The 21431-nt window shown below is 45.8% G+C and overlaps 1 protein-coding gene across 4 annotated transcripts in view; it reads right to left on the reverse strand.

Moving 5' to 3' along the window:
* SYT6 (synaptotagmin 6) overlaps positions 1-21431 on the reverse strand; it is a 63384-nt gene that overhangs the window by 39237 nt on the left and 2716 nt on the right. For 2 of the 4 annotated variants that reach the window (XM_055356259.2, XM_055356267.2), the window contains exons 2-3: positions 9980-10245; positions 7860-8418 (exon numbers count right to left, since the gene is read on the reverse strand). In XM_055356259.2, the coding sequence (XP_055212234.1) occupies positions 7860-8418; positions 9980-10236 (816 nt within the window). In that variant the 5' untranslated portion in view covers positions 10237-10245. Of the gene's footprint in view, positions 1-552; positions 7431-7859; positions 8419-9979; positions 13459-21431 lie in introns of those variants that run through there. The other 2 variants (XM_063695709.1, XM_031003877.3) reach the window with 2 other exon arrangements.

Consider the following 21431-nt stretch of genomic DNA (forward strand, 5'->3'; position numbering starts at 1 on the left):
TCTTTTTCTTTCTTTCTTTCTTTTTCTTTCTTTCTTGACAGAGTCTTGCTCTGTTGGCCAGTCTGATGGATCACAGTGCAGTGGTGTAATCATGGCTCACTGCAGCCTTGATCTCCCAGGCTCAAGCGATTGTCCCACCTCAGCCTCTGAGTTGCTGGAATTACAGGCATGCACCACAACACCTGGCTTTTTTTTTTTTTTTTTTTTTTTTTTTAATTTTTTGTAGAGACGAGGTCTCCTTGTTTTGCCAGGGGCTGGTCTCAAAATCCTGGCCTCACATGATCCTCCTGCCTCGGCCTCCCGAAGTGCTAGGAGTACAGGAGTGAGCCACTGTGCCTGGCCTCTTTCCTGTTCTTTGATCATGCCAGATGCCATCCCACTGCACGGTCTTTTCTCTCTGCCTGGACCTCTCTTCCTGCAAATATCTGCAGGGTTCTCTCCCATATTTCAGGTCTACTCAAAAGGCACCCTCTCAGGGAGGTCTCTCCTGCCCACCCTGTTTTGCCCTGCTGTCCTCCCTTCAACCCACCCTCCCCAACCCAACTTTCCTATCACGCTTCCCTGCTTCATCTTCTCCATGCCATTTATGACTCTCAGACATACTATTTATCTTAGTCATTTGCCTTCCTCCACTAGAGCATAAGCTCCACAAGAGCAGGGATTTTGTTGACTGCCTCATCCTCAGCATCTAGGACCACGCCTGGCACTTAGCAGATGCTCAAACAGGTCATTGCTGAATGAATAATTCCCGAGTGATTCCTCCTTTGACTTCCTCTGTTCCCTTTCTCTTGATCTGCTCCTGCTAGGTGCTCTTTGCTGCCTGACCCTCTTTCTCCTTCATCCTGGCTGTGGGCGTTCCCCAAAGCTTGGTTCTTGTTCCTGAATTCTCCTTCTGCCATCTGTATCCCTCATCCCACTCACTCACTCTCCTCGCTTCAATACTCACCTCTATCTCCCCTTTTTTCTTTTAATGTAATGCAAATAATTGTGTTCCTTTCATTAGCTTTTTACTTGCTCCGAAACCTCTGTTCAACTGTGAATTCCTTGAAAGCAAGGACTATGTTTGCCCCTTCAATACCCAGTTAGTTGTTCTAGGACCCAAGTATGTTCTTTGAGGGCTCGTTGAAGACCTGCTTAGTGGATGAAGATTCAATATGCTTACCTCTTACTCCTGCCCAGGACAGACCTAGAAACCTGAGATCCAAGATGGACACTTTGAAGGCATTGCATCAAACTGCTAGTCAATGAGGCTTTGGGAGGCTTCACCCCCGGGTGATTTAATGAGTCACAGTGGATCAATTAGCTGATTCTTTGGCTCTACTTGAAAAAGCCTTTTGTGGCCACTCTGGGATCTCATTCGACTTGAGTGTGTGGGCGTGAGAAGAGGATGCAACTGAAATTTTTTTCAGGCAAGCAAGCAATTTCATTTCAGGAGGCCTGCCTTCCCCCAACATGCTGGGCCAGTGAGGGACCTGCATGTCCCCAAGACAACAAAACTGGTTTCCTGCCTCCCCCATCAGACTGAGAGGTCTTGAGGGCAGGACTGGAGTTGAAGTCATATTCCCAGCCTGGTGCCTGGTACATAGTAATTACTCTGCAAGTAGTTATTATACAAAGAAAAGAAACCCAATCTTATGTGAGAGAAATTCTCTCTAGATCCTTCCCCAAGTCCAAAGAGAACAGAGGAATATACTCGCCCTCCTCTGACTTCCTCTTTTATCATGCTCTGTCCTTCACTGTCATCAACATAGCCTGGCCTAAAACTTTTCTTTTCTAGAAGCAGCTTTTCTAGAGCAATCTCATCTGACTCTGATTTCTTTTCTTCATGTCTCCTAACACCTCTGCACATCTCTTGCAGTGCAGCAGCTTGCATAATTGTGTTGTAAGCATCCTGAACTGGTCTGTCCCCAGGTGTGTGCCTTGTGTATGAGGGGCTTGGGGACTTGGGGGCACAGGGCATCTCCTACAGTCCTTGTCAGCCTGGGCACCCTGATATGGAGGGCTCTTGCTTTACCTTCCTTTCCATAGCCCAGCCCATGGCTCTGCATTCAACAAGCGCCCAATGATGCACTGACCGGCACATAGTCAGCATTCAATGAATAGCTATTAAACTAAAAATAAACAATGTCAAACCCACTGCTCACAGAAAGGAAATGGGGGAAAGGGTAAAGGAATCCAATGTCAGCACCAAACCCACTCCCGGAAATGACCAGATTTTGAGATGAGTGAGAGAACCTAACCAGTCTACAAAGAAAAAACAGAACAAAACACTCTTCTGGATCCCCTGATGAGCTGCACAATTTCAGTGTTTATTTTCTGTCCCAAGAAACAATGTAACCATGCTTCCCTCTGGCGGTGCAAGGATCATGAGTTCAAATCTTGGCTTTATTATTTCTGTTTGGGTGACAATGGGTAAGTCACCTAACCTCAAACCTTCTTTTGTTTATTTACATATAGGGGATGACCATAAGTGTTGTGGTGAGGATGAAACATGGCAAAGCAGGTTATGCCCTTGGTAGCTAGCAGGAGCTCAATAAGTAATGACCGGCGCATCCCAGTAAATGGGGATCAGAAAGGAGATGGAAGGGAGGGAGCTGAGTGCCGGCATAGGAATGTGGCTCATGGGAAAAAGAGGAGGAAGGGTTGTTGATGGGGCCTCCCCTGTGGCAGAAACCTCCTAGAGGACATTCCCCACGGGCTTGAAGAGAGGCCTGACTCTTACTGACATTTAAGGAAAGAGTGGGGATGTCTGGAAATTCTGCCCAGTGGCTTATCACTGTGGGGTTTCGGCCTCTGCTATGGAGACCACACTCCTGGAGAATGGGTAGCTCTGTTCTGTGAAAGCATGAGAGCCAAGAACTTCTCTATGGGAGAAGCTGAGAATTACAGGATTCTAGAGATGGTTTAATACTGAGGAAAATGCAGCCCAGAGATGGAAAGTCACTTTTTCAAGGTCACACAGAAAACACATGGCATAGCCAAGACAAGAAATAAAAAATGAATAATAATATCCAACAACCAGTCAGAACAGGTGACCTGGACTGAAGGGGAAGGTCAGGCCTGGGAGTGGTACAGAAGTGACACATGGGCTAAGCCAGCAGGAAGGGCACCAAAGGAATAGGGCTCAGCAAGCTGCTCTGTGACAGTGCTGTCCTGGGTGGCTGTGTACTCTGTTTCATTTACTACATATAATAACAATAGGACTAGAAGCCATTATTAATCCCCATCTTGCTGATGTCAAACCTGAGGCACAGTTTAGATAATGTCCCAAGGTTTTGAAGCTAGAAAGTAAGGAAGCAAGAATGCAATTCAGGTTGGGTTGACAATAAAGCCTGCATTCCTTCTGCACAACTCTGCTCATTTCCAGGCCAGAGGCTATTCTACCATTTAAGGCCTCCCTTCCTCCCTGCATACCCTCAGTCCAGGCTCTCTGGAAGTATATGGAACACTTCATCACCCCTAAAACACACACACACACAAATGCACGCCCATGCACATACACATGCATGCACACACACACACTCTATCCTAGTGCAAAAACAACACACATGCACACACACACACGCATACTCTAAACTAGTAGGGACCTGGTAAGGCAGGAAGATGGCCGAATCCATTAGCATGACCAAGCACAGCACATATTTATGGACCCAATTACAGCCTTCGTCTCCTGCCACAGTGAAGGAGAGGGAATAGCGACAGGAATAGTTGCGTGCGGTGGGGTCTGAGTCCTCTGAAGCAATAACTACAAGATTAGAGATGTTAGCAAACCCGGGTGACGGCAGCTCTATTATAATGATAAATCTACAGCTTTATTTAGAAATAATGAGACTGGGGGCAGAAGACGCTAGGAGGGAAGAGCATGGTGATTTTAGCCAGTTGAAGCTCTGGTTGGAGAGACAGTGGCAAACCTCTGGGAATGCCCAGGAGACTATCAGGGGCCCTTGGGCAAGCCAGGCAGAAGAAGAGATGGGGGAAACAGCAGGGCAGTGCTTCCCAGGGCTGGAATGGGTGCAGTGAACTCCCAAAATTTCCATCCCAGGCCTGAGTTTCTTAATTCCATGCAATGCACGAGGCCTCTGACTGCCCTGCAGGCCTGGTTTGCTCTGGCTCTCCAGCCAGTGGGGCATATTAGCTGCTGTGCTGCCCAGACTTCCCTCTGGAACAATCTGGGCTGGGGAGGTGAGTGTCCCTTGAGGCTTAAGATTTGCAATTAACAAAGAGCTAGCTAGACTCCTCGGATGTGTACCTCCCCTCCACTAGCCTTGAGCTCAGGGTTCTGTGGCTGTGAGAAAACAATGCAAATGTTTCAGGCTTTGGTACTTCAAGTCAAGCACCAGGGTGGGGGTGGGAACAAGGGACCTGCCTGGTGCCACCTGCCAGGGCCGAATCCGACTGTCCTGCACAAACTCAAGGAGCAACACAGGCAGCATTCACATCACTTTGGTGAGCACAGAGCAGCCTCCAAGTCCCCTTTCTCACGGTGCCTTTCCTTCTGCTCAGCATGCGGGTCACAGGCTCTCTGCTTTGGTCCAGACTACCTGATCTGGCTGGTTACCCCAGACACAAACCATCCCATTCACCTCTGAACGCATGCACAGGCTGGGTCTCTCCCCACCAAGCCTGGCTCTAAGCCATTTTCTAAATACTACTTGAGCTGCTTCTCCTCCAAGAAGCCTTCCTAGGTTAACTCCATTCAATTCCAACTGCTTCTTTAATAGTCTTTTCCTTGGGTACCCATATATAGTTTTAATTGAATTAAGTAAGCCACTGGTCATTTAACAAGAAAGTACTGGGTTCTTACACTCAGCCCTGAGGGAAATACAAGAGAAAGTCAAATGTGGGTCACAAGCCACTCCTGAGCCATTGGGAGGACTTTACAAGATAGAATATGACTCAGGATATAACTCGGGGATACAGAGTACACACGGGAGAGGCAGCTGCTGTGAGACCAGGAGGCCACATGGAGGATGACGGCAGGTAGGCTCTGAAAGGTGGATTGGTTTGCACCAGGCAGAGAGGTGGGAACAGATCTGCCTGACATGGAGAACCTTGTTGGCAAAGGCAAGAGGCAGAAATGTCAGGTGTTTTTCAGAAGCTGCCGCATTCCTGAGCTCCGGTCCAAAGGGCAGCTCTGGGAATGGAATCAGACACATGGGAGAGATGGGAGCTGGCTGTTGGCTGCGCTCAGCTCATCAGTACTGTCCCCCATTGTGCTGGTATAGGAATTCATATACACTCAGTGCTCTGTCATTCCTGGTGACTGTGATGACTTGGGTCTCCTTGGCCCCCAAATAATTAAAATTTGACAGCACCACATACAGGTACAAGCATCAGCCTTCTTGCACCTCTTCCCCCTCTTTTGCTTGAGTCCTTACCTGGCAGGGTAATGAGCCTGCTCCTGAGAACTCTACCTGCTGGTGGGGCTGTGGGTTGGAGGGTGGCAGGGGACTCACTTGAGAAGGAACATCCAGCTCAGACAAACGGTAAGACAGGCTGTCTGAGCATGGGTGGGGCTCTGCAGCTTGGGAAACTCCTGCAACTGGACTCCCTCTGCAACTGGCTGGAATGCTCCCCCTTCCTCTTGTCCTGTCGAGTTATTTATAACCGTCCTTCCCCACCTGATTTAGTTCTCCTCATCAAGGAGACCTTCACCAGCTGTCCTAACTCTAAGGATCCTGCAACCATACACAGAGGATCGTATTTGCTGCTTTGCACTACCAGCTACTGCATGGACTTTTCCTGTCTCTGTAATTACATGACAAGTTTCTGTGGGTCAAAGAAGCTGTTTTCTACCCCAGCCCCACCCTCAACCCCATGCCTGGCACAGTGTTCTTAGGAGGAGGAGATGGAGGAGGGCTATAATGATACTAGCTGAGGATGATGAGGATGATGGTGATTTGTCCTATGCTCTTTGGTTGATCTGCCCTTTTCAGAAGCCAGGCGGGGGAAGTGGGGATGGGACAAGGGCAGGACAGCCACGGGGTTCTCGGATATGGAAAGGTGCATCCAGGTGAGGAGTGTGCTTGGGCACAGACTGCCTGCCCCAGGCATGAGGCTTCCATTCATGCCTGGAGCCAAAGACACCAGATGGTGGGCTCTGGCAAGGAGCAAAGGAGGCTCCTAGAAGGGCTGGGCTGAGCTCTGCTTCCTGCAGCCCCTGGCCCTCACCCCTCTCCCTGGGTGGCAACCTCACTGTGAGGAGGACTGAGCTGCTTTTCTCTACCTGTCCAGTTATCATAATGAAGCCACAGCCTAAGGAGACCACAGGGAAGAGCTGCACCAAATGTAAACTTCAGAGTGATTTATGGAGTGGAGCACTCGGGCCTGGGGCTGCCACAGAGCTGCTGTTCCAATCCGCCCTGTCTGCCCACCCCGTCTGCCTGCTGGCCAGCCAGCTACTTATGTTCTTCTTAGGGATGACATTTCAGGAAAGCAAAGGTGGGGGAGGTACTGAGCCATTGGGCTGGACTGGTCAAAGTCAGCACAAGCTATGAGAATAGGGTGTCCCCCAGACCCTTCCTGGGGCGTAAGCAGAGCCCACTAAGCTTTCTCTCTTTGAACAAATCAAGATTTATACCCTTTGCACACCAGAGCAGGGCTGATTTTCCCAGCCCCTCTCTTCACAGGCTCAACACAGAGATATTGAGTATTGACTATCCAAGCGGGAGTCTGCAGACAGAGTGGGGTTGCCCCTCCTCAGGGATATAGTGGAGGAAATATCCAGGTTGCCGCTCAACCTGTTAGCACTCAAGACAGCAGATGCAAGGCCACTGGAGCTTGGAGGGAACGCCCCCACTGAGCTTTCAGCTGCCTGGGGGTGCTTAGAGAGAGGACACTAGCTATACCTGCAGGATGCAGCTACACAGCTTCCTCAACCCAGGGGACTGGAGCGAAGGGCTATGCCAGACCGAAGGGCTCCAGATGTGTCCTCTCCAGTTCTCTGTGCCAAACCTGTGCTCCCTTCTCTTAAAAGCCAACTTGAGCCCCAGCTCCTTGAAACCTTCCCTGGTTAATTCCAGCTGGTTGCAAACAGCACAGCACCCACTTCCTGTGTAGGGGTTAGTCAGGTCTCCTTTTGGGCTGGCCTCCCCCATCTCCCGTACCTGACTGGGAAAACAATGCCCAAGCAAAGGGACTCTGCTGTGTGTCGTCATTCGTGCTGTTCATTACATATGTCCAGCTCTCCTTCTGGGCACTCGGTAGGATTACTTTGCCCCTTCTCCCTTGATATTAGGAGTTACCACGTGTCTTGTTCTAATGGGAGTGGAAGTGACATGTGTCACTTCTGCGTGGAAGTTTTAATAAACAGTGCATGATTTGCCACTTCCTCTTCCTCCTGATGTTTAACTGTGGGGGCCCGTGTCTAAATGCAGCCTCTGTTGGCTTGGGTCCCCAGGTAACAAGGTGGAGTAGAGTCCCCAGTCCAGCTGCAAAGCACATGAAACATGAACAAGGCATAAACTTTGGTTGTCTAAAGCCACAAAATCCTTGGACTGTTTGCTGCTGCAGCATAGCCTAGTTCAGTCTGATTGATATGGCCTGTTTCAATTGCCTATGCCAAGTTTCTAATGCACATCAGTACTCTCAGTAGAAAGAACCACCCCAGAACATGCAACCAGAAGCCATAGATAAAAATTCCCTTCCCTTCCTAGCTACATGGGGACTCTGCTCTCTGCCATCCCAACCTGGGGCAGAGTGCAAGGGTAGACTGGGCCACTGGGCAGTTTCCAGAGTCCCTCTTCACATCCCAAATGGCAAAGGCCCATTTGTCTCTAGGAAGTGAGGGTTTGGGGACATGTCCCACCCAACCCAGAACCACAAATCCTCAAGAAGCCAAGGAACAGGGCTGTACTTACACTTGTGGCATATTGGATATCCTTCCAGATGGAGGTTTCCCGAGACAGGTCAGAGGCCTCAAAGAGGTTGTCCAGGATGACCTCACCAATCATGTCATGGCGGGAGAAGCGGTCAAAGTCGAAGACACTGAGATGCAGCTTGCGGTCAGCCAGCTCCTCGTAGGGCACAGGGAAGTGGAAGTTCTCATCAAAGGTGGGGTTCAGGGTCTTGCGGTGCACCCGGGTCTGCAGCTTGCATTTGCGGTCAGGCAGGAGGTAGATCTTGACATAAGGGTCAGAGCTTCCACAAAAGTCCTTGGCAGGGAGGTCAAAAGCCTTCAGGATATGCACAATCAGGGTCTCGGTCTCGTAATCGTAGCGTAGGCTGAAGTTGATCTTCCCGCAGCTCTTGGTGGCCTCAGACTTGGCATCCTCCCCATCCACCGACTTCTGCTTGTAGAGCTCAGGCTTGATGCGGCCAATGCTGGTGGGCTGCTCTGCTGCTGGTGGAAGCTCATTGCCATAGTCTACACTGGAGACATGCATCTGCCTTGGCAGGTGGCGCTTGAAGGATGTGTGCCTGGTAGAGGGCAGGAGGGGGCAGAGGGAGTGTGGTCAGGGCTCAGGGGAAGCGGGATGAAGGCAAACACGAGCCTGGAGGCCCTGGCTCATCGTATCCCTTGTTGAGCCCCCTTTTCCTTCCTCTTCTTGACCCCACTTTTGCTCTGCACACACTTTGTGTGCAAGGTTGTGGTGAGCATTACATGTCTTAATATATGTAAAGTAGTTGGAATGGTGCCTGATATATAGTAAGCTCAATAAACGTTAGCCATTGCTATCATAATCACTTTTTCCTGCTTTTCTGTTACCTGCTTTCTAGGTTTACTTCCTAGTAGACATGACTCTGGTTTCCTTATTAAATCATGAGATCCCTTAAGAGAAGGACCATCCCTTCTTATCCTCAATGTGGCACGCACTTCATCACCATCATCACCATCACCATTTGTTAAGCATTTGCTATACGGCAGGCAGCAGAGTGGTAAAAGCATGGGCTTTGGAGTTAGCCTGCATAGGTTAATTTTGGCTCTGTCACTTTCTAGCTGAGATCTTGGGAAAGTTATTTAACCTCTCTGTGCCATAAAAACGAGGATAATAAAAGTAACAACTGCATAGGATTGCTGTGAAATGAATTGATTACATGTAAAGTGCTTAGAATAGAGCCAAGCATAATCATAAGCAATATATGTGTTAGCTCTCCTTATCGATCACATTGATTCTTCCATTGGCTCCTCACAACTGCCATATAAAAGTCATCAGCCTTATTTTACAGTTGGAAAAAGTGAGTCTAAGGGAAGGTGAGGAACTTGCCCAAGGCCATATGACAAACTGTCAGTGTGACCCCCTAGCATGTTCATTCCTGGCCTCCAGTCTGAAGACCAGTCCTCATTCTCTTTGGTTGGTCCCCTGAGGGCCTGGAGAGCCATTGCAGGGACCTAGGAGTCCATCAGAGCCCTAAGTTTTGAGTAAATACAATGCCTTACGCATGCTTGCACCACATCTTTTAAAAGTGCTTCTGAATTTCGGGTAGGTTTTTGTCGTTATGTTTCTCTTGTTGCTATTTTCAGTTAAAGGATGCTGTATGTATTTACAGTTGTTGTCATGCAGGGAACTCTGAAAGGCTTTAAAGGAATCCTGATTCTCAAACTATTAAGATTCCCTTGCCTTATCTGCCATGCACTGCAGACTGTAGCTTTCAGGCTTTACTGACATATCCCTAAACACACCATGAACTCTTACATCTCTAGGCCTTTACTGTTCTCTTCCTTCTGCCTGAAGCCTTTCCTTCCAAACATCCAACACTCCCCTATTCCACTGTTCCATTCCCCTCACACCCACACACACCCCAAGTGCACACCACATATACAGCAATCCGCCTCAAAGGTTTCCCTTTCATGAAGTCTTTCCTGGTGCCCACCTCCTCATTGATCACCCATCATGGCTCACATCATCTGACGTATTTCTCAATCAAAGGATATGTGTTATTATTTCTGGTCTGTGATCCCCACAGGCTGGAATCCCATATATGTATTAAGGGAGTGTGGAGGTGTGGGGGTCAGGGAAGGGAGTGGTCCACTCCTCACCTGGTGGATGACGCTGGCTCTGTAGTTTGCCGCTGCAGCCGCGTGTGACGCATGATGTGCTCCTTGACCGACATCTGCACCTCAGCTGGGATATCTGGGGACGTGTGGCTGATCTTCACGGCCGCCTCCAGGAAGCCCAGGGTGCTGGGGTCCTTCAGCTTGTCCGCCATGTTGCCTCTGAAGCTGGGGCTCTGGAGGGCTTCCAAGGGGGGATTAGCAGAAGAGGGACTGGAGGCCTCCTTGTTCCTCCAGGGCATCCAGCACAGCTTCCAAAAGAGAAAGAGAAAAACTGCCACCAGGGCCACGCCACACACAATAACTACAACTGCGAGGAGGCTGACAGAGGTGCCTGCCCTCGGCATGAGCCAGGCAGGGAGGGACAGACAGACAGAGGCGGGGAGAAGCGGGTGAGGGTGTTGGAGGAGGGGGCACACGGAAGGGACAAAGACGGAAGAAGAGAGAAGAATGGTCATGAGAAAGCTGCCAGGTCAGAGGGAGAGGTGGTTTCAGGGTTGACTCTTGATTGTCCACTTGGTGGAGTATCTACAGCCTTGTGTTCACCTCAATCTGATTCTTCCAGCATCATCCTCTCTCCCGCCCCCACCCCTATCCCCCCAGTCAGCTTGGGGAGCACCTGGGCTGTCGTCTCTACTGGCTATTGGCACGTGCACAGGGAAAGGAAAATAATTTAAATATCAGCCTAAGCAAATGTGCAAATTCGTGAAGGATTCATGTTGAGATGCTGTTTGAGTTTCTATTAAAGCTGCTACTATGGCCAGACTTAGAGTCATTTTTGTCTACAGCCCACTTCCTTAACAGGCTGTGATACCTTGCGGGGCAGAGGCTGGCTAACTCATCCTCTTTTCTTCTTTATCCCATCCCCACTGAGCCCAAGACAGGAACTCAATAAACATTGAGTTGACTTCAAGTGAATGAGATTGAGCATAATCTCTTTAAGGGCAAGGATTATGTTCTTCTGTACTCCCAGAACTCTGTGCATAGTAGGCTCAATAAATACTTCTATTAAGTTGGAATCTGATCTACACAGTGCACTTCAAAGCTAAATACAGGCACACTTCATTTTGCTATGCTTCACTTTATTGTGCTTCACAGATCCTGTATTTTTTACAAATTGAAGATTTGTGGCCACCCTGCCTTGAACAAGTCTTTCGGTGCCAGTTTTCCAACAGCATGTGCACATTTTGTGTCTGTCTGTCACATGATCTGTGATCAGTGATCTTGGATATTCCTATCGTCATTGTTTTGAGGCGTCCTGAGCTGCATCCATGTAAGATGGCCAACCTAATTGATAAATGTTGTGTGTGTTCTGGCTGCTCCCCTGGCTGGCCATTCCTCTCCTTGGGCCTCTCTATTTGCTGAGGCACAACAATATTGAAATTAGGCCAATTAATAACCTTACTTTGACTTCTAAGTGTTCAGGTCAAAGAAAGTGTCACATGACTCTCATTTTAAATCAAAAGCTAGAAATAATGAAGCTTAGTGAGGATGGCATATCAAAAGCCAAGAGAGGCCAAAAGCGAGTCATTTTGTGCCTCACAGCCAAGTTGTGAATGCAAAGAAAAATATCTTAAAGGAAATCAGAAGTGTTACTCCAGCAAACACACAAATGATAAGAAAGCAAAACAGTCTTATTGCTGATGTGGAGAGAGCTTTAGTGGTCTGGACAGAAGATCAAACCAGCCCCAACATTCTCTTAAGCCAAAGCCTAATCCAGAGCAAGACAGTACCTTTCTTTCATTCTATGAAGACTGAAAGAGGAGAGGAAGCTGCAGAAGAAAAGTTTGAATCTAGCAGAGGTTGGTTCTTGAGGTTTAAGGAAAGAAGTCCTCTCCATAATGCAAAAGTTCAAAGATGAAGCAGCAAGTGCTGATGTAGAAACTGCAGTAAGTGATTCAGAAGATCTAATTAAGATAATTGATGAAGGTGACTACACTAAACAACAGATTTTCAGAGTAGAAGAAATAGCCTTATATTGGAAGAAGATGCCGTCTAGGGCTTTCACAGCTAGAAAGGGGAAGTCAATGCCTGGCTTCAAAATTTCAAAGGACAGGCTGACTCTCTTTTTAGGGGCTAACACAGCTGATGACTTTAAGATGAACCCAGTGCTTATTTACCATTCCAAAAATCCTACGGCCCTTAAGAATTATGCTCAATCTACTCTGCCTATGCTCTAAAAATGGAAAAACAAAACCTGGATAATAGCATATCTGTTTAAGAATGGTTTACTGAATATTTTAAGCCCACTGTTGAGACTTACTGCTCAGAAGAAATGATTCCTTTCAAAATATTACTGCTCATTGACTATGCACCTAGTCACCCAAAGGCTCTGATGCAGATGTACAAGGAGATAAATGTTGTTTTCACGCCAGCTAAAACAACGTCCATTCTGCAGCCCATGGATCAAGGAGTAATTTCAACTTTCAAATCTTAGGCTTTAGCTGTCATAGATAGTGATTCCTCTGATGGATCTGGGCAAAGTAAATTGAAAACTGTCTGAATAGGATTCACCATTCTTGATGCCATTAAGAACATTCATAATTCAGGGGAAAAGGTCAAGATATCAACATTAACTGAAATTTAAAAGAAGTTGATTCCAAACATCGTGAATGGCTTTGAGGGGTTCAAGACCTCAGTGAAGGAAGTAACTGCAGATGTGGTGGAAATAGCAAGAGAACCAGAATTAGAAGTGGAGCCTGAAGAATGGATGAGGAGTTGCTTCTTGTGGATGAGTAAATAAATTGTGGATGAGTAAATATTTTATCTTCTTGAGAAAAAATATACTCCAGGTAAGGATGCTGTGAACATTGCTGAAATGACGACAAAGGACTTAGAATATTACATAACCTTAGTTGATAAAGCAGTGGCAGGGGTTGAGAGGATTGATTCCAATTGTGAAAGAAGTTCTACTATGGATAAAATGCTATCAGACAGTGGTGCATGCTACAGAGATATCTTTAGTGAAAGGAAAAGTCCATCGACGCAGCAAACTCACTGTTGTCTTATTTTAAGAAATTGCCACAGCCACTCCAGCCACCAGCAACCACCAAACTGATCAGTCAGCAGCCATCAACATTGAAGCAAGACCCTCCACCAGCAAAAAGAGATTAAGACTTACTGAAGGCTCATTTTTAGCAATTTAGCATTTTTTAGCAATCAAGCTTTTAAAATTAAGGTGTATATATTGTTTTTGGGTGTAATTCTATTGCATACTTAATAGGCTACAGTATATTTTACACTGTATATGTGTGTATATATAGGTATATATATTACAATGTATACGTTTTGTAAGGCTTTAGCTGCCATGGATAGTGATTCCTCTGATGGATCTGGGCAAAGTAAATTGAAAACCATATGAATAGGATTCACCATTCTTGATGCCATTATATTTACAGTATATTACAGTATATTTTATACTGTGTGTATACGTATATATTCACATATATGTATATATACATATATGTATATACTGTATACACTTAATAGACTACAGTATATTTTATACTATATATATTTTATTTAATTCTATTGTGCTATTCTAATAATTCTATTTCTTTTTATAAAATATACTTTAGTCTATTAAGTGTACAATAGAATTACACAAAGTTATATATATGTTTACATGTGTATATATATAAATTACATATACTTATATGTATAAAAGTTTTAGATACATATATGTATATATAGTATAAAAGTAGTATAGTATAAAAGTTATGTGTGTATATATACATATATAGTATAAAAGTAGCATAGTTTAAAAGTTATATATATCTATATATACATACATACATATGTATATATGTATAAGTTATATATAACTTATATGTGTATATATACATATAAGTTATATATAACTTATGTGCATGTGTGTGTGTGTGTATATATATATAACTTTTATATGCACTGGGAAACCAAAAAATTTGTGTGACTTGCTTTATTTTGATATGTGCTTTATTGCAGTAGTCTGTAACTGAACCTACAATATCTCCAAGGTATTCGTGTACAAATGATTCCTAGAGCTGTCCTCCTCCATTCCTGTGGCTATTCAAGAGCTTTGCTGTAAAACTGGTATTTTAAATGTTGTGATTGGTTTGGAGGTGGGCTCTCACTCCCCCACCCCCAGCCCACCCCTGACCCCAGGGATGCCCATTATCCCAAGAAAGGGGTATGCCCCTATGAGGGATGCCCCTCTTTGTGAGAAATTATTAAGCAGACCTCCCATCCCACTTCTCTCTCCAAATTTGGGAATGAACCTTTGAGCCCAAGGCCTCTTCTTGCTCGGAGTAGAGAAGTTAGAAGGCTCTGAACCAAGGGCATACTTTGCAGGGTTTGCAAAAAGGTTACTGTGGACAAACTAGCAGAAGAGTTTTGTTTGGCTTGCTTAATGATTGAAACGTTAAGAAACTCCATCATCATCATCACCCTAGACTTCTGAATTCACTGGAAAAGACCAATGACTTGGTAATTGAACATGGGCTCCCACATGGTGGGAACTGGTGACTCTCTTTGTAAGGATATGTCCTCACCAGCTCAACCCTCCACTTCCTGTTCCCTGTCTGGCCCCTGAAATCTTGTAAGTTTGAAGCCTCTGTATTAGCCTGTCCAAATGCCTTAAAAATCTTACTATTTAAGGTAAGAAATGACCCCACAAGTACTGAGGCCAGGCTGTGCCTTTAAAGATGGCAGCAGTGGTCCACAGAAGGGACTTGCTTGGAGTCACAGGTTGGTCAGACACAGAACCTGGACTAGGGTCCAGATGTCCACCACCCAGGCTGGCGCTCTTTCCTCTGCCCTGACCTGTCTGTCTCTGGTTAAACTGTAGGCTACTATGACACGTGTTTTTCCTCTTTGTCTGATTCAGGGCCTCACATAGAAACTGGCACATGGAATGAATGAGTGACTGAAAGAATGATGTATGAGAAGGCTGTAATTAGCTCTCATTTCAATTAAGTTCAAGCAACATTTACTGAGTACTTGCCATGTGCCAAGTTCTGAGCGAGGCTTGAATGCCCAGGCCCCTGCTAAGGGGATCCAGGTACTCCCACAGCACATAGGCTCCAGGGAAAGAGATCCCACATCAGGGGCCAAGAAGGAGTTGAGGATATCAGCCACTCTCTCTGGGAAGCCAGCACTGCCTTTTGATTCCTTTGCTGCAAGTTACTTGCCTAGATCAGTTATCACATCCGAGAATAGGTAATAATAGCAGAGAATCCTCAAGTCCTGAGCCACCTACCACCACCCCCTTCCCAAGCCTTCCCAACGCCTGGCTCCCTGCACAGGGACATTAGAGCCTTTCCCTGGCCAAAGGAGATGGAGGTAATCCTTCACCTGGAGACTGCCAGACACCGGGAAAGCTCATTCTAAGTCAACTTCTATACTAAAGGTCTCCAATGTGGTGGTGTCTCCAATGGGGTGAAGCTCGGGGCAGGTGGACACAAGAGAAAAAAACCAAGCCATTTTAATATTTATAATCTTTAAAAGAAATCAAATTTTTAATATACAGGTTGATAGGAATAATAGCATGTTATTAGATTTAGGCAATTTATTCAACATTACTATGTCTAAGGTTCAAAGAGCTTTATATCTATTCACTCATTTAATCCTCTCCAATGAAAAAGGTATGATTATTATCCTCATTTTGCAGATGTGGAAACTGAGGCACAGAAGGTTAAATAGATTTCCCAGGTCACACAACTAGTGAGTGGTGAAACTGGGCTGCAACCCAGCCAGTCTGGTTCTGAAGTATCACCTCTGTGGAACATGTATGTAACTTGGGAACAAAAAAACATATATTGGAGGTACTAAGTTTTTTTTTTTACCTGTTATGAGTTCATGATCTAAATAATTTGGAGACTCTTTCTTCAGGTCTTTATCCTAGTGGGCTCACCGGGAAAGTCACCACAGCTATATGTGTCCTTATTCTACATATCTGGCCATCTCTAGCCCTTCACATCTGTTCTCTGTTATAGCTGTTCTGGATGCATTCTCTGCAATATGAGTCACCTCAAAACAAAAGGTGTTTCTAGGGCTTTGCTTTCCTTTGATCATACATCTTACTTGTTCTGGTAATAATTAGAATTTTAATGAGAAGGGGAGTAGGGGGAATCTAGAGAGCATAGAGTGCATTTAAATGTTCAGCCTGACAAATAATTGAATTCGTAAATGAAAAGAGAGGTAGGAGAAGGGGGTGGGGCAGGACAATGAGGTTTTCCTCGGTGTGGTTGCTATTTAGATTGCCTCTCCATGTGACCCCCAGCTGCTGTTCCCTCAGAGCTGTGATTAGGGGAGGCAGAGGGCATGGTTTTTTGGAATCAGCACCCAGCGCTCAATACTGGTTATATGAGACCAGGAGGCCAGTCCTATGCCTGAAGAATCTTATTGCAGGACTAGAGGAGCCTGGGCTTTTGACATCTCACTGGCAGGCAGTGCAAGGAGAATTAGGTCTCAAACACTGAGTGGGTTCATCTTCACAGGAGATGCAAGGTTGGTGAGCAAGGCTAGTAAGACCAGAAGCAGGCAGCAGGGAGGAGGTGACTGTAGAAGATTCAGCTCATTTAAAATCACTGTATGTGGCCTTGAACTCAGACATCCCTCATCTCCTAGTTTAAGTTACATTGAGATTAGAAAGGGCTGTAGGCTTCTGTACAGCCTAAGGGCTGCATAAAGGCCCAGATAACCTAAGCTGTGTGCCTTCCCACTCTGGGCTTGCTGGGGCCAACCCACTGGGACATGTCCCCTAGGAAATCACAGGTGCACAAATAGCCTTCAAAACCCTTTTCCCATTCACATCTTGTTTGAAATTTGACCCCTTGAGGCAGCTAGAACTTTGATGGGCAACTCTCCCAGTTTCTGAGTCCTGATCCAGTGCTCTTCCAATTTACACCACACATTCACTTCAGGAAAAGCTAGAAGTAAGCCTCCAGTAAGGGAGAGAGGGCTCAGCCCAGCACTGAAAAAGAGAAAGTACTTCCTAGGTATTTGGATTCTTCTTCCCTGTCTTCTTCTTTACTTCCTCTTCAGCTTAGAGAGAAGGAAGCATTGCCCTGAAGTCAGACTGGCCTCACTAACAGTCTACCTCTACTAGTTTTAAACTGTGACCTTGGCAAACTATGTAACACTTCTCAGCCTCAGTTTCCTCATCTATAAATTGGAGGTAATAATAGTATCTACCTTATAGGGTCATTGTGAGGTTTAAATGAGACCAAAACTGTTGAGGATAGTGCCTAAGATGTAATAAGCAATATAATAAATATTACCTATTTTTATTAGAATTAGTTATGCCCAGCCCAATTTGAAACAGTCCTTAGTTTTGAAATTTGTTTAATGGGCAGAACACCTGAAAACCATTGAACATTAATCAACAGAGATAGCTTTAACCTTGTCTTTACAAACCAAGAACAATCTTACTAGCAGAAATAATATAATGGTTTTGGACATAGCCAGGTCTGTCTGTATCTTGAGACGTAACACAAACTATGGTTCAGATCACACATCTCCAGGCTTTTCCTGCTAATACTCATTTGCTTGCTGCCTCCTCAGTTGTTTTGTTGTTACCATCACCAGCCAGCTGGTGAACAGCAATGAATTCCAAAGAAGTAAGAAGAAGATCATGGAAGAAAAACCTATAATTGAGAACATCCTATGTTCTTGAAAAATTTCTTGAAATTTGGGGAAAAGAAGCCTATTGCTCAATATTCATTGTGAAATGTTTTCATTCAGGCATCAGAGGAGCTCTAGTATTTCATGGGCACCTGATTTGGTAGACCATAGTAGCCAACTCTCCAGCAGTCCCATGGGAGAGAAAACAGCTATGGAACTAGGCTTTGGGATCACACCCCAGTGACATAGCCTTGTACAGGGGCACATGGCTTCTAGCCCTGGCTGTGAAACTGAACTCACAGGTGCTCAGACACAGGATGGACATCTCAGGTGGGCGGCAGTGCCAGAATGACTGACAGCACAGCATGTATCATCTTCATTGCTTTCTAATTGCGTGACCTTGAGCAAGTTATTTAACCTGTCCAAATCTGAGTTTTCTCTTTTATTTAGTCAGGATTTGAATTATTCCTACTTTGCAGAATCATTGTAAATATTAAATAAGCTAAGACTTTGAGCACAGGCCCTGGTACACAGTGAATGTCCCCAAAATGTAAGCTGCTGTTATTCTTCATGTTTTGTTTTTTGGTGGAGGATAACAGTTGACTGTGTATACAGAACAGACACAAAGCTAAGCTAAGTCTTTGAGGCAGGGAAGGGAGACTCCCGATCAGAGGACAAAGAATCTGAGGGACGTCAGGCCCCTCTTCTCTCCTGGGAAGTTGAGATCCCCTTCAAGGCCATCAGGGTAGGATCTGCTTGTCACCTTAAATGAGACTGTCTGGTTGGGGTGATGGCCCATGGTCTCCCTCCTCTTCCAGAAAATGCTGGGTTATTAATTAGCAGCTCAGGGCTTTCTTATCTTCCCCCACTGACACTTCTTTCTCCAAAGACAGCCCTAGTGCCCCCTCCCCTCTTCTCCACCCCTAGTGTTAGAATTCATCAGCAATTCTTATTGCTTGCTATTGTTCCCATTTTTCTAATGGGCTCCCACGTCAGAAAAATCCATTTTGTAACAGTAACAGGCGTTCTTGCTAACAGATTGTAATTGAAGGGATAAACTGGGAAGGGGAAGCAAAAAGAAAGAACCATTTTCCCCACTCACCCCAAAGCCAAAGAAGGCTGGCTTCAGGGCCTGGAATTGGTGGTGGACCCTCAGAAATGGTCAGTGCTCAGGCTGGGGAGAGCAGGAGCTGCCTCGGCCAAGGAGCTCTCATGCAAACACAGACAGAGACATAGACAAAGCACAGCCCAGAGGCCAGGGAGCAAGTGACGCAGAGGCCCAGCAGCTTGGAAGAAGAGTGTTTAGCCTGGGAAGAGAAGAGATTCTGGGCAGAACCACTCATAAAATACTAATAATATTATTTATTTATTTATTTATTTATTAATACATAGAGAGCATTAGGCCCTTTACATTATCTAATTTAACCTTTCTAGCCTCCCTAAGAAATTGGTATACACCCTTAAAGATAAAGAAACTAAGCATAGAGATGTTAACCAGGTAACTTGTTCAAGGGTACAGTGCATTAAAGAGAAGAGCTGGGATTTGAATCTAGGACTTTCTGATGCCCAAATCTGGGCTCTTGAATCAGGTATCTGGGAGGACTACAGATTGAGCTGTGGAGTCCCAGGCTGGACAGAGAAGTTGGAGTGGGGGCAGGCATTTCTTAGTTGTACTCAGGAGAGGATGGGAGGGATACTCCCACTTTTTGGCCTGACCCTATGAACCTGGACAGAGCCCCAGAGACTCAGATTATGACCAGCCTGGTGACCACCTGCCACATCTTCTTCCCTGGAAAGCTGACACTTCAGGTTGCCCACCAGCCACCAGGCAAGTAACCAGTGGCCTCTGGAAAAGGTGTACCTGAGGAATATCTGAGAGAGAGAGAGAGAGAGAGAGATTGTGTGTGTGTGTGTGTGTGTGTGTTGGGAGAACAGAGCTATTCTGTACTGAGGCTCAGACATGGCCCATTAATAATAAGCTCTGCCAGGGCTTGTAAGTTTATTAGGAGAACCGGTGTAATTAAAATTCAGGGCTGGGGGGAGGGGAGCAGAGGGCTTTTGCTTCCTTTCCTTCTTTCAGAGATCCAGCCTGAGCTACCAATGGGGATAATTAGCAGAGTCCAAACAGAGAAGGAATTAATGCTCCTGAAAAAGCTGTGATGAGGAGAGACAATGCCAAGCTAATTACGGCCGCACCAAGCTTTATGACTGGGCGCTCACTTCCACCATCATTAGGGGATTCAGAGCTAAATCGGAGACTAATGTGGAGTGTTACAGCTAACAGAACATTGGCACTAATTTAACAATTATTAATATTATTAGTTTGGTGGATGGTAACTGTACCTTTCTGCCTGAGGGGTCAGGGCATGTGGCCCTTCTGAATGTGGGATCAAGGCTGGAGTGATGGAGGTGGAGGGCAGACAGCCAGAAATTCTTTTCCCTCTATGCTTCTCTCCCTGTTTGTACCTGCAACTAGTGAGAGGAGGGGTCTGCCTGGGTCCTCGGGGAGCAAGAAAGAGTTCAGTGCTCCTAGAAGAAAGAAGGGAGGGATGAGGTTGTGTCATTATACTTGGAGGGTCCAGATCTGGATGCCCCTGTTTATTTCTACTTTCAGAGACTCCTCTGATTTCAGTTCCTAAGTGTGACTCAGTCCTTAGAGGCTTCTTTTCCTAAGCAAGAATAGAAAGTGTGCCACCCAGTTTAGTCGGGACTTTGTCTTAGCTTGCTTTCCCCACTCCAGACAACCCTATACAGACCATAAAGAAACCTGGTTTGATCCAGATGCCTCAATGCCACTCCTCACTATTTGCAGCCACATGTTATACCCCTAACTCTGTGGACAGGGAAGATAAACTTCAGACAGTTAGAAGAGAACATGTCTTTTGTACAGAGCTTAGAGGGATGACACATACCGAAACCACCATCCCTACTTGACGTTCTCATCAAAGTCAGAGGGAGAAGAAAACTTCTAGAACTATAAATCTAAGGGCTCTACAACTCCTAGATACTGGACCCTGCTTCTAGAACTCTAAAGCTCAAAACACACTAGTCAGAATATCATCTCCTTGGGTTCTAAAGGATTGTGCATTGTACCTTTCCTCAAAAAGGGCAAAATCTGCAGAATTTCATCCTTCCAGTGAGAAGGACAAACATCACATAAATTTCATGGCCACAAGTAAACTGGAGTTAACCACTCCCGGCTGCCGGCCTAAGAAAAACAGGGAAGCTTGAGGTCTCCTGTCAGGTTTCTGCATTTTCTGGAGCACTTCTGGACCTCTGCTTGCTACCTTAAGTCCAGAACCCATGCTGACCATACCTAAACCTCTGCAACTTGGCTTATGGAAAAAGTTCATTCATTTCCACAAGGCAAATGACACAATGAAAAGTGGAGAACTGCTTGTTAGTGTTCACTTGGGGTGTATTAAGGAGAATAGCAGGCCTATGGCTTCAGAGTTTTTAAAGAAAAAGGGGAAACTTGCTTTTAGTTTGGACAGTTTGTGTACAGGTGTTTCCAAGTCAGGGTCTGATTAACTGAGACTTCCTGTGCAATTCCTAGCACAGACTCTAGCCTATAGAGGAGTCTCAGCAAATGACAGTGGAGTCTGAATCTCAATCTCAGGGTGTTACTAGAAATCTGTAAGCTAGAGACTTAGAACAGGAAGAAGTCAAGGGAAAACATAAAATGGTAAACAGAGCTGGGCATGCTCTAGCCACTTGCATTTTTCATAAAACTGCAACAAATGAAAAGCTCTAGCATTGTGCTGGTTGGAGAATCTGGACCCAGAGAGCAGGCTGGGAGGCGGAACAGCTGGGGCCTGGTCCTGAACTCTAT

The sequence above is a fragment of the Gorilla gorilla genome, chromosome 1 (genome assembly GCF_029281585.2).
Source record: "Gorilla gorilla gorilla isolate KB3781 chromosome 1, NHGRI_mGorGor1-v2.1_pri, whole genome shotgun sequence".
NCBI lineage: Eukaryota > Metazoa > Chordata > Mammalia > Primates > Hominidae > Gorilla > Gorilla gorilla.